This window comes from Haliotis rubra, unplaced genomic scaffold, assembly GCF_003918875.1.
Source record: "Haliotis rubra isolate DU_JTF1 unplaced genomic scaffold, ASM391887v1 Scf953, whole genome shotgun sequence".
Taxonomy (NCBI): Eukaryota; Metazoa; Mollusca; class Gastropoda; order Lepetellida; family Haliotidae; genus Haliotis; species Haliotis rubra.
Genome location: NW_025767694.1, coordinates 94,415 through 108,883, shown reverse-complemented (window position 1 = coordinate 108,883; position 14,469 = coordinate 94,415). Strand labels below are relative to the sequence as shown.

Genomic DNA, 14,469 nt, shown 5'->3' with positions numbered 1-14,469 from the left:
TGTGAATACACACTGAGAGTTAGACGCTATGAATACGCAATGGGAGTTAGACGCTGTGAATACACAATGAGAGTTAGACACTGTGAATACACACTGAGAGTTAGACGCTGTGAATACACACTGAGAGTTAGACACTGTGAATACACAATGAGAGTAAGACGCTGTGAATACACACTGAGAGTTAGACGCTGTGAATACGCAGAGTTAGACACTGTGAATACACACTGAGAGTTAGACGCTGTGAATACACAATGAGAGTTAGACATTGTGAATACACACTGAGAGTTAGACACTGTGAATACACACTGAGAGTTAGACGCAGTGAATACACACTGAGAGTTAGACGCTGTGAATACTCATTGAGAGCTACACACTTAATTCACACTGAGAGTTAGACGCTGTGAATACACACTGAGAGTTAGACACTGGGAATACACAATGAGGGTTAGACGCTGTGAATACACACTGAAAGTTAGACACTGTGAATACACACTGAGAGTTAGACACTGTGAATACACACTGACAGTTAGACGCTGTGTTTACTGGGTATCAAATATAATGTAAATGGAATCATCCGTAAGTCTTTTACTGTTACTGTTTCGATCAAGTGTGCTTACGTGAGTTATTGATTGTTTCTAAAATAATACTTGACTCAACATTAAATATGGCCTAAACTGCAGAAGCTAACCAAAAGTTACCAAACAATGTTTGTTCGGATACGCATTTTGATAAGTATCATAGTATATATTGATTTCATACCAACTAATGTGAATAATGTGAATCTTTATACAAAAGACATTATTCAGATATTACCACTATTCATCATTATTCAGATATAGACACACGCACGCATGCATACCGTTTGTTTTGAACTTTTGCAATTTGCCATTTTGCATAGTCCGTTTCGGGTCGTTGCTTATGTTACTTATCGGAATATGCCGAGACATTCCGATTGAACAAACGAATATTACGCAGAAAATAAGGCAAAGCTCCAGTCAATTTTAATCTATTAATAAACCATTTTAAAATTACATCATTAATTGTTTATGCCTTGTTTATATATATATACACATATGCAAAGTTGATGTGACATTGTGTTTTTCTGATTGTCATAGATTTACTGCGAGGCTACTGTTGCTCGGCAACAACGACATCAATATTTTGCGTGGGCTCAAGATATAGTCAAGTTGTAGACTACAAGGTTGTGTATCCCTTGCAGCAAGAGTCGGAGAAGAAATTATCAACCAAAATGACTACAGTTCTCCCACAGAAAGCTGAAGGGACTTACACCTTCGCCAGTCAACCGAGAGCAGTACAACAGAGGAAGAAATATAGAGACCCTTTGCTCGGTCAACAGTGAGTAGACCAATAAATATACATTATCTGCCTGGGCTGGACGGCAATGGCCATGTCTGCCAGTTTCTTATAAGGGAACCTAAATTAAACGCTAACTTTGAAGTTGTCTGCGTACATTTGCGTCGAATACTGAGCCTGTTCGTCTCGGAAAATAACATATATATTTGAGTGCATAACAACAGCTTGTTTCCAATAAGATTCATACGTTATTTGAAGGAATGCTTCACACTTATCCAATATTGATATTGGCTCAGTATAAGTTAACCCTACTAACCTGAAAATGAATGTTGCAAAATATATTTGTCAAAATCGGTGTCTGGTAATTGCTTTGAAGTGAAGGTTGCTTGGCTACAAGCACACACGATCATCCTCTCCTGATGCTTGCAGTTTCAATATAATGATGTACAATTTTTGCACCTTATTTTCACGAAATAAATTTCATATGTAGATGTAGGCGACCACGTTTTTAACCTTTGGAAGTTTGTGCCTGTTCAAACAATTATGTACATAAGAAATTGGCACATTTAGTGTAGTACACCATATTCTTAACCTGTATACAAGTGTTAGAAGATCAAACATAAACATAACTGCAGCATGTACATAGTTCCAATAATATTCAGTATTGGTGTTTTATGTAAAGAGGTCAGTAAGCACTGATTTCATTTAATCTTACATTACCTTACACCTTTTCCATACAAACGGATCTTTCTTTGCATCTTTTGTGTATAGCTATAAAAAGAGATAGCCCCATAATAAAAGGAACAGTTCAATATCAAAAATATGTTTGCATATTTGGAAATATTCTTTTGATTTACATGTGCATGTGTTGTCCAATAAGGTATATACAGTGAAACTATCTAATTGTTTATCTGTCCTAGACATTATTTACATGGTAAAACCAGTCTTTTTATGTTCTAATTAGTGTTGGGAATTGGTTAAAATCTTATAATTAATGATTGGTTCATTACAGCTGTTCAATCATCGAAAATAGTTGGTTAGCGTTATTTATCAAATTGTCTTGGTTATATTTGTTAATGCACACAAAATACAGAAAAAAACATGTAGTTCTTTCAGTTGTTTTGGCAAATTTTGTGTCTTTAAAGGATAACTAATATGTTAGGAACATAAATTTCCTGGAGTCTTCAAGATAAATTTTAACCATGACTTGGAACGAGCTTGTAGTGCTTATGAAACGCAACAAACAAAACCAACCTTATGATAAATATTGTCAATGCAAACAAGTGTTCCAAAATTGTTTGTGTTTGATTATGACAAAATGTGATCAATTGCTTGGTCGTTTAGTTATTACGACCAATTTTCGATTATTTCAATCAATTGGACCACCACTAGTTCTAATGCCATCAAATTCTGACTTTCAAACCTCTATTTTATTATACTATGAACGGAAAGTAGGTAAGTTATGATTTATCAACACACCAATGTCATTTTTCTCCTACGGATAGTACTCCATTGATAATGGTGCAACATTAGTCAAAATACACCTTCACAAAAAGGAGGATAAGGGAACATAAGAGCTAATTACATATACATCCCTCCTCCTAAGACATTACTATTTTCCAGTTTTATGAGTAGGCATTGAAGCCATACAGATAACTGAATGGAATATTTTACCATTTGCTGAATGTAAATGATATTCATTGAAATGATGATTTTAGAAATGATCACATATTACATAATTGATTTATGTGCAGTGGATTCATTCCATGCATTCTGATTGGTTTGCCTTGTTTCTGCACATAACGTTGATCGATAGGTGGATGAATCTCCATACACAGACATTGTGCTACAATCATTCATGAGTCTTGTTTTGGGTAATTATCTTTAAGAATGCAATGTATTTTTTAAATAGTATGCATGGAACATGGACTTTGGTTAGTTTCAAGTTACAACAAGATCAAACAAAGTATATGATAATCATGATAATGACTGGTGCACAGTCCCCAGTGCTTGGAATACCATCCCTGGGCAAGTTACTTGAAATATCTCAGCTTCACATTACAAGGGTATTGATGCTATTCCATGCTGTATTTATGATGATTCTAAAAGTGTGTAATGTCACTACAATTATTGTTTGATTATCATCATAAATCATTCTTGTACTGAATAACGGTCTCTTTGCAGGAACGAACAATCAGCACAATATGGCAACATTATGTATGACAGAAGGATTGTCCGTGGAAACACATACGCCCAGCATACACTACCTGCTGTGAGTAGTATCATGCCATACTCTATTGGTCAAAGTAGATCAACAATGCATCTTTGTTGTCAGTTTTCACATGCCGTTCTATGTTGTCTCACTGAAACACAAATCGTTGCCTAAAACGAGCCCAAACTTGTAAGTGTAGTCATAATTAGGATGGGTTCAGCAGATATGCTGATCCCTTGGCCTAAATGTCATTGAAAAGATATAAGAAGATAACGTCTGTTGCTACCCTGACTGGCTCTCAGCATTAAGGGGTAAAAACAGGACTGCTGGCTCAGTCACTCACTCCAACAGTGGGGTATCCATGCTGCCCTTAGTCTTTGCTGGTGGTGGCAAACACACTTGTCTGCATGTGCATCACAATATAAACAAAAGAAACTTGCATGCTACGTTAAACTCTACTTCACCTCGCCTTACTAGATATGCTAGATGGAATTTGACTAAGGCTTTGGACTATTGACCAAAGTTGCATGCATGATGATATATATCTGCAAAATGGTCAGCATTTATGTGTGTCACATTTATGGTCAAGAAGTTGATTTGATTTGATTGCTGTTTCATGCCACACTCAGCAATATTCCAGCTCATATATGGAGGCGGTCTGTAAATAATCAAGTCTGGACCAGACAATCCGGTGATCAATGTCATGAGCATCGATACGTGTCAACGTATACAATGATACGTGTCAACCAAGCCTGTCAGTCTGACTACCTGATCTTTCTGTTTGTCGCCTCTTACGACAAACATGGGTTGCTGAAGATCATTTCTAACCCAGATTTTCCCGTGTCGGTCAAAGAGTAGCAGCACTATTAGATATACTGATAGTTTTCATCGTGACAGTTTTCTGTTTTGACATCTCATGAAAGAGGTAATGAAAGTATTTGTAACATTCAGACATTCTCTTTCGTGAGCATGTAGACGTGTGTCATTTCTTTTGGTACTTAGCAGTTGTTTTACATTAGAATATGTATACGCAGCAATGGTATGAAAGAACTGGCATATATATTCCCCATATATTCATAAAACAGTTTAGAGGAAGACTGGCCATATACAGTATACCCTGGTTATAATGCCACCAGGAGAAAATATGGCATTATATCCATGCAGCCAATGTAATTAGCATTATAACCAGGGGAAAATGACTTTTGTTCCAAAAACCATTGGCAAATGGCATTATATCCAGGGTGTCATTGTAACCAGGGGCATTATAACCAGGGTGCACTGTATAACTAGTTCCTTTTGTATTTGCAGAGTGCACAGCCTGACCCAATTGAGATTCAAAGGCAGCAGGAAAACAAACGGCGGTTGATAGCCAGGAAAAGAGCGAAAAGATCAACTTCGCCCACGATCTCCAGAGGCAGTGGAGGGTCGGAAACACATGGATGTCCAAACAGAGTTATATCTGGAAGAGTTGAGTGATCGTGTTGAGGAGGCAGACGTGGAGTGCCAGACAGATGCCTTCCTAGACAGACCTCCATCTCCTCTCTTCATACCAGCCAAGACAGGTGTCGATATAGCAACACAGATTCTGGATGGAGATGTGAGCACACAAAACAAATGCTAAGCAGTTGTGACATGATGACCACGTCATATCATTACAACCTTAACTAATTCATTGACTTTATTAGATTCTATAAGAGTTTTCATGGGTCCATTCAAGAAACATTTTTCATATGACATATTTGACGTTCAGTTAGCACATACCAATTCCAATCTGTTCATATCTGTTAAGACAAGAAGATATCTGTAGGATTCAGATCTGTGGCGGGTCTTTAATCTATGGCGGGTTTCCTTATCCGTGGCAGGTTTGATTGTTCGATTGTTACATGACGTCATCATGTTAAAACGTCATTACGCGATGACGTCATAATCCCTAACCGTTCCCGACGTTATTCGACACTAGCCGTTCGTGGCGATAGTAATCTCAGGAAAATCTTCAAAGCTAAGGAAATGGAAACCATAGAAAATGATGGTTTTGTAATTGCGGACCCACCTACAAAGAAGAACAAACCCGTATCAAAAGATCCCAATGCAGAAACATTTTGTAACGACATGGAAAAAATATGTTAGATTACAAAACTGAAAACGCTGCATCCGAAATGGGGAAGTGTAAAGATTTGCAAGATTAGCATGGCCTAAATTTTCGAAGCTCAATTAGTTCTATGATAGTCGTAAAACCATTAGCAATATCGAAAGACGATCTTAGCGCTGACAGATCAGCCAAGGGGTATCAGTAAGTTAGAAACACATAAATGAAATACCATTAACCACTATTCTACCAAGCTGAAATGTTCTAACGACGATGAGTAGGAAATCCACCACAGATTAGGGTAGGTACGGCAGCTAACCATGGATTTGGAAATCCGCCATGGATTTGGGGCCTGCCATGGATCCGAGTCCTACATATCTAAGGAGCTGTGAAAAGAGTTTGATTAGCTCTTTATTTAGGTTCTTATTCACTTGAACCATGCATATGACATGTGTTGCAGCTGTTTGACTTTGATGTGGAGGCAAGGCCTATCCTGGAGGTACTAGTGGGGAAGACGGTGGAACAAGCACTGCTGGAGGTCATGGAAGAGGAGGAACTTGCCAACTTACGCATGCAGCAGCGGGCATTCGAGGAACTTCGCAATGCAGAGCTGGTGGAACAACAGCGTCTGGAAGAACAGGAAAGGAGACACAGAGAGGAGAAGGTTTGTCAGAGTAGAAATGAGGAGATAAAAGCAGTTGTTTGCAGTTTAGGTGTTGCAGTGTTTCATCAAGAGAAATGGGGTGCTGCTGACGTCTTGGTACCCAAATTTCTCTAGTGACCTTTACACTCTCACAACATTCACCATTTTTCTCTGACATCAGCCAAGAGTCACAACATTTAGTGATAAACATGACGACTTGAAAAGATTTGAAATATATTTCAAATATATTTCAAAGTGGATGTGCAAAAGTAATTCACTGTCTTAATTCTACCTGCATGTCCATATAAGTTAACTTTCTTAATCGTTTCAATAACACTCTCTTCTATTTGCTTGATTTTTCACAATGGCAGTGGAGATGTTGACATATAGTGGTGAATGCCTTAAAAGTGCAAAACTATTGCCTGTAAAACCCATGGGCCCAAAGAGATAGAACCATGACACATGATGATGTAAACGTCATGGCTTTATGTAGATGGTCAACCACATAAATCTGGAGTGCATCTGAGAGAGGTTACAGCAAAAGGAATTGATAGACACTTATGTGTAGTCAGCCACGTGAATGTTTTAAGATGATGCCTTAGATAACAGCTATGGGCCCCGAGGGAATTGGTGTACAGTGAAAGCTGTATAATCCGACACTCACTGGGACCAGGAAAAATTGTCGGATTATACAGTGTGTCGGATTTCACAGATTGTCGAATTATACAGCTTCCGCTGTAGAATGTTACATGCCAAAGGTTCCTAATGTACAAAATCAGTTCACAAGGGACAGATAATCCATCATTCCTTCTTGCTGTTGGGTTATTTGTTACATTACATATTTACATATGGTCTAATGTCTTGTAGAAAATGTTGAAAATTTATAATTCCTACTCATTATGATGCTGGAATGTAATCACTTAAATGTTTGTGATGTCATGATCAATGGATGACATAATCTTCAGTTATTTGCAACAATGTGTTCATATGACATATGATTACTATGGGCTTCTTCACAAACAATGACAAGCACTAAATAAATTTCGTTAATGCTCAGTGACAAATACTGTATCCATGCCCAAATGGGTGATATTGCCTGGAGGTGTACTAGTAAAGTGTGTGACTATTTGTTGTAGGAAAGGCGCATGAAGCAGCAGAGAGAAGTATTACGGAAGGAGAAGGAGACTGCAGAGAAGATTGCTGCACGTGTGTTTGCACAGAGCTACCTTGCAGACCTTGTACCGTCAGTGTTTGGAACACTCTCAGACAATGGATACTTCTATGATCCTGTAGAGAGAGGTAAAATGAGTTCACCTTCCCAGTTCCTCGACTAATCAGTTTGGAAGATATATGACTTGATAGAATAACTTTCATTGCTGTTATTTGTTTATTTGTGAAATAAATGGATATGTTTGTGAGGTGAGGTGAGGTGAAATTGGGTTTAACGTCGTGCTTGAGAATATGTCGCTCATATGACGACGTGCATGTGTGTGTATGTGTATGTGCGGCTGCTTGTACTAGCCCAGACTTAGCTGGTTTAATAGTGCTAGCCCACTGAGATACCCTACCGCAGTGAAACATGAATACCCCACTCAGACACATTATACTGACTCTGAGCCGACTAGTCCTTGTTGTACCCATTAATGCCGAGCGCCAGGCAGGGACCAACAAGTACCATATTTTAACGTCTTTTGGTATGACACGGTCGGGGATCGAACCTGCGACCTTCCGCTCTCCGGGCAGACACTCTAACCACTACACCACGGAGGCGGTATGGATATGTTTGTGAAAGTTCAAGCGATTGCTTAATCTGGTCCTGTTTCTGTTGAATAATTGTTTATTGATATTAACTGCTATCTTAAACTGTTTAGAAAACCTTGTGTAGAGCACATCAGCAACATGTCTGTCCTGATATTTTTGTCAGATGTGGAGCAAGGATTCATGCCATGGCTGATGGAGAGAGTGTCTGAGCAACTAGAGAAGTGTGAGCTGGGCAGGCTGGTGCTGGATGGCATGCTGAGAGAGGTGGTGCTGAAACGCATGGATCTGTACAGTCGTCTGGACACAGCCATCCACTCCCAGCAGGCCACAGAGGCCCTGAATGCTGCTTCAGATGAAACCGGTGGGACTGACCAGACAGCTGCCCCGGCCACAACCACGGAGGTAACGCTCTCATCATTAAATGAAACATTCATAAAATCTTTCCTGTTTGATGTCAGGACTGCATGCATTGATTCATAATTGTTTGCATATATTTGACAAAAGGGTCAGCTGAGCTTTTGCAATGCTGTGGCATCCGAGGTCCCTCCATCCTGCCATTTGTTCGTGATTCTTACGTCTCTGCATAAATAACTGAACCACTGAAGCTGATCCATTCATGGATAATCAGTCTGTCAGTGCTCACTGTTATGTTGTCTGACTTTCAATCCAAATTTGACTCCCAGTTTGTAATTAGGTAACCATCCCTTCTTTTATCCACTTAATAACATGAGTAATGTTAACACTGTGACATTATCATGGTGGACTAAGCATGTCATGTCTCTTGGAATAATTGTGTACTGTGTGTGTATTGTGGAGTACGTGATGCTTGTTGTCATCACATGATACCAAAGGCTGTGTCATGGAACAGGAATGAAAACACTTCTGCTTGCTAAATGAGTTCGGCTGTTACTTAGAGTTAACCATACATTTGGACCTATGTTGCCTGCAGTTTAGACACTTCTCAACAAACAGAAATGGTTCAGTATCTGTAGCTAAGTCAAGCTGGAACTGTTAGTTGAAGAGTGTAATGAAGTGACCACTTCTTCACAGCACCATTGCCTCCCTGATTTATAATGAACAGATCTCATCACTGAAACAGTTTCCAACACTTTGCAGTGGACAATGACAACTACTTAGCATCACAGCATATTTCAGGTTTTTCTTATGACAATGTGGTTTAAGATTAATGGTTTAGGGGTGAAAGGTGAGTGGAGTTTTGTGAACTGAATGGGCAGTCCACGTGTGGCCAGTTCACAGTTCATAATGGACCTAAGGCAAATGACCCGTCTCAGATTCTCACCACTTAATTATATACAAGAGGTGGAGTTCTCAGGCTTGTCATTCACACCCAGCAGCTCTCTCTTTTACTGCAGATAAGATTGATACTGGTAGGAGAAATTATAGTTTATTAATGCTGGATACATAATACTTTTATTTATATTTGCAATCAAAACAAAAACAAAACGAAAAAGCCTTCTTCTTATCATTGAGTGTAAATGTTACCTGTCTCAATACATTGTTTAAAACAGATAGTCATTAATTTAAAATGAAAAATATTCTGTAATATTTTTTGTGTGTATTTACTACATTATGTACAAATGATGTGATACCTAATTCTAACCTCCCTATTTCTAATTTTCCTCAGGCTTTTTGTACTTATACTGATTTACTTACTTACTTACTGCATCTGTTGTCTGGAGTTCTCTTTCCAATGTGAGTCAAATGCTGCTTTTCCAAACACAATTTTAATGTGAACTGACAACACAGAAGTGTAACATAAAGTTTGAAGGAATTTTGAAAATTGAAAAAGGATCTTTTCCAAAACTGTTTTTAATTACCATTGCTTTGCATTGTCTTACCTTAATCAGAAATTCAAACTGGTGTTTATTAGTCTATTTTCAAGTAGCTACTACTCCCACCTCCCCCTACCTCATCACCACACCCACATACACCCCAAACCAACACCAACCTAATACCTCAACTGTGGCCTCTAATCCTCTCACTGGATGTGTTCAAATGTTAGTCAGAGGTAGCAAGCTCATTCTTATTGTCATGTTTTTAGCACTATAAGTTACATCAACATTCATATCTCACCTGACAAGCTTATTATTGACAGGAGGTTTTAAACACGGTGAGTTATTACTGTGCATGATACATTGCACTATTACTCTACTGTGTTTTATTGTTGTCCCAGCTTTAGCTGTTGTCCCAGTCTCAGCTTTGTCTACACACTCTTAACAATACACCACAGATTTATTGGCCTGGCAAAAGTTACTTTTCCCTAATTTTCCTTGCAAGCAATCACCTGTTTTGTGGAGCCATCATAAGAGATGTTTAACGTCAGTAGGCCATAGTTTGGGTGTGTGCGTGAGGGTGGCCCCTGGTGTGGAGCCTGGGAACCCCTCAGCTGGCAGGGCACAGAAACTGCTGCCTGATTCATTCCCCTCACAGCCCTTCGCAGCCCGCCGTCGCATGGGACGGGCTCTATTTAGCGTGTGACAGAGAGTGATTCGGACACACGCCTGCTAGTTAGTTTGGCCCAGCTCAGCTGGTTTGATCTCATTGTTTGAACACAAAAACACAAATCGGCATTTGTCACTCATTTTGATGATGGAAAGTCTCTCTTTGGGTGTCTGCTCTGTGGGTCAGAGGATTGAAGAGGTTGGATTAGGGAGGTAGAGGAGGGGAAGGGAGGTTAAAGGTTGTAAAACATGTCAACAGGTCTGAGGAGCATGTGATCAATGATGAAAACTCTAGAGGCTTGTCTTGCCAGATTAACTTTTCAATCTATGGTCTTCATTGCTTGATGAAGTGTGATGATGGGTTGAGAACAGTGACTAGGCTTCTTCATTACAGGGCAGAGAATACAGTGTACTGGCTTCAACCCATACATGAGAATGCCGCATCACTGTAGCAACTTGCGGCAAAGTTGCGGAAAAACTGCGGTAGATGTGGAAATAGTGTGGAAAAAATGCGGTTTTATGAAAAGCCGCACTCGTTCCGCATCAAGCCGCATCTCTCTTTGCGGAAAATATGCGGCTTTTTTAACTTAGTTTTTTTTGGATGCGGCTTTCAACTCTGAATTTGACTTCATCTGGAAACTCTTCTCATTTTTTCTAAGTCCAAATTACCGCAGTGCGGCAATTGTGCGGCAATACTGACTTAGAATATATTTCACTATAACTTAAAAATTTTAACAGATGCAAACACTGATTGCAAAGTCAAGAAGATATTTCAGAACATTTTCAAGCTTTTTGGAGTGGACATGAATACACGATTACAAGTGAACACCTGTTTTGTATGAAGGACGGGGTCACACCTTCTGGTGACATTTTTGTGAGGACAGAATTATTTAAAATGTTCTCTTTTTGACTTGCCATAAGAACAAAGCCTAAAGTTAATATAAAGTTTAAAGTCAAAGATTATTTTCTAAGATAATACCAACCACTGCAATATGAATCAAAATGAGTGAGTGAGTGAGTGAACGAATGAGTGTAGTTTTACGCCGCACTCAGCAATATTCCAGCTATATGGTGGCGGTCTGTAAATAATTGAGTCTCTACCAGACAATCCAGTGATCAACAGAATGAGCATCGATCTGCGCAAATGGGAGAATCAAGATGAAAGAAGATTATATCTATATCTATATATGTGCTTAATCCAGCTGTTAAAACTAAAAGAAAATTTACAAAACGATTTACAAAACATACCAAAACAAAACAAAACTAGTTTGTACAAGGACATTAAACTATTTATTGGATAAATGATAATAACTATAGTAAATAATAGGGCTGCAACAAATACACTATGTGGTGAATATGATACGTATCATGAATCTTGGGTAACGAATACAAATAATTATTCATGAATACAATATTGTAGTTAAGTGATTTATTTACAAAATGGAACGCCCATGTTGACAGTTTTGATTTGTCACGGCAATAACCAGTGATCTCATGACACTCAAATTTGGTATGGAATAGTTATAGTCGACAGTACCATGTGCGGCCTTGGCAAACTAACATGACTTGCGCTACTGCATTGCCAGTACATATTCAATCCTTGCATATCTCACTTTCCAAAAGTACACAAGGGTTCAAGTAAAACATACTCCCTTACAAAAATCATAAATATTCATTAATATTCGGTTCTGGTGACCACGAATAACGAATTGAATTCATGAAGGGCTTCAGTTTGATTCACCGAAAATGTGTGAGTGAATCATTACAGCCTTAGTAAATAACCAAATACATTTTTATTGTTTGTAGCATCTGTGCATAAACACATGATAAATATGCACATGACCCTAAATATACCTTCCAAAGCTGATATTCATAAATTATTGTCACTTTAAAAAGACACTTTTTTCAGAACAGAACACACGATTCAAACTATGGTGAGTCGAACATCAAACACAAATTTTACAGAAGGGAAACCATATAATGTATTTACATAAATAAAAGGCCTGTTTGGAAACACACAATAGCACTATAAGTTAATAGCGTGTGTGCAGATAAAAGATTTACAAGATCTTAGCTACCAGTGTATAGTCAATGTCCCCTTTATAACAATAAAGTTCATATTTGTATTTTTGCTCCTTAATCCAAAATTTGCTCAAAGGCATGCAGGTCACAGGCTTGTTTGAACAAGACAGTCTTCAGCTCACTTTGAAATGTCTCAAAATCATTGATTTGCTGGATATTTGGTGGGAGTTCATTCCAAAGTGCTGCTTTGGCAAAACTCCTTTCACCGCAGAGTGTTGTTCTTGTTTTGGGGACATTTAGTTGTTGAAGAGAAGCTGACCGCAGCGTTCTCTGAGGTTGGTATCTGGTTTTAAACTATAATACTTTACATAGGTTTTCAGGACAGGCATATCACAGGGCATGAGATCTCAGTCCATTTCAACAAAGTTTGGGAAACATGCAATGAACTGTTCTTGTCCTTTCGCCATAAACACAACGGGTTCTTTTAGGAGCTGAGCAGGCACTGCAGTGATCCTCCTGGAAAAATGTGGATAATTTCTAAGTGAAGATGTAATTACGATATATGCATTATGTAAGCAAAACAAACCAGAGTGGATGCAAAGGAGTGATAAATACTGAAAGCACTAAATCCAATGATATCCTTCCAAACATTTATTTGAAATAAGGTTTTCCGTGATGTCATTGAAATAATATAATATATGAAGCTTTACTTTATGGTACTGTTGAACCACAGTGGCATGATGGAAACAATTTACCTGCTAACCATATTGGTCACATGACTTGAAAACCAGGATGCTGAATTTCATGGTACAGCAGAGCTCCAGAAAAGATTTAGCTAATGTAGGTATTGGGTCCACTGTATTTTTTGGGAGTGGGTATTATGAATGTTGAGTGGTATTTCATTTACCGTTACCGACGGATTTCAAATATGTACACATTTCAGTCAATTTTACACACCTAAGTATTGTGTCATTGAGTAAGTTTACTAAGCAGGTATGTTCTGCCTTATGTCATACCTAATCAAAACCAACTTAAATATAAGGGAAATGATTTTATAAAAAAACAGTCATCCTACACTGACAGTACAACACTTGTCCTATACTCACAGTACAACTTGATAGCAATCAACGTCTTTTTCATTACGCAAGCGATTTTTATAAGTATATTCCATATGCATTTGTTTTAAACTCTCTGCGTATCTAACAGTTTAAATGTGTAATTGGTAGGCAACAATTATTTTTCAGTGCATAATTGGAAAGTTTCTATACGTATTTTACCCGGATAATGATCTTGTCTGGGCCTCTGGTACAGTTTCATTTCACAATGAAAAACTGTTGGAATATGTACTGGTACAACTTTTTTTGTCATGGGAATAATTTAAGTACAATTGTGAAAACTTACTTGGAGCTGATCATCTGATAATGGTACGGAAGGAAATATTAAAACGGTTACACAACTATTAGACGGGTTGCCAGAGTGTTTGGTGTAAAATGTCTACTGGTGGTACAGCAAGATGTATTGTGTGTCATTAAAAAGCTTACAATTAGATCATTTTTTTTTTAAAACCAATGTTGCAAGAAACAGTCATTAACTATTATAACAACTTTCTGTTATATGATGTTGGAGACCCTGAAAAGCACACAGATAACATCTAGATTTAATTAACTTTTGTTGCCCGCAGAGATGACCCTCCTAGATAACTCACACTTTGTGGCTTGGACACCCAACATCATAGGCCATGCTATTCTTGAATGAATTATGTTAAGATAACTTACCGATGTATCTGTTCCACTTTCTGTATATGACAACATTGACGTGACAATGCTGGTCCCACTACTCGCATTGTATGTCCAACTGCAAATATGCAATATGTCATCTTATTCACAAGGAAGTAGTCAATGATGATGGCCCTTCCTCCATCTGCAGCTGGAGTTTCGAGCAGAGCTGTGTAGGAATTTCTTTCCTTACT

General features: G+C 38.3%; 1 protein-coding gene across 1 annotated transcript in view; it reads left to right on the top strand.

Moving 5' to 3' along the window:
* The first annotated feature begins 1,132 nt into the window (after positions 1-1,132).
* The window catches only part of LOC124264975 (radial spoke head protein 3 homolog B-like), a 36,926-nt gene continuing 23,589 nt past the window's right edge, over positions 1,133-14,469 (top strand). Inside the window, 7 exon segments of the mRNA XM_046699756.1 lie at positions 1,133-1,356; positions 3,499-3,586; positions 4,835-4,909; positions 4,911-5,123; positions 6,073-6,276; positions 7,392-7,554; positions 8,180-8,418. Coding sequence (XP_046555712.1) covers positions 1,250-1,356; positions 3,499-3,586; positions 4,835-4,909; positions 4,911-5,123; positions 6,073-6,276; positions 7,392-7,554; positions 8,180-8,418 — 1,089 coding nt within the window. The 5' untranslated portion in view covers positions 1,133-1,249.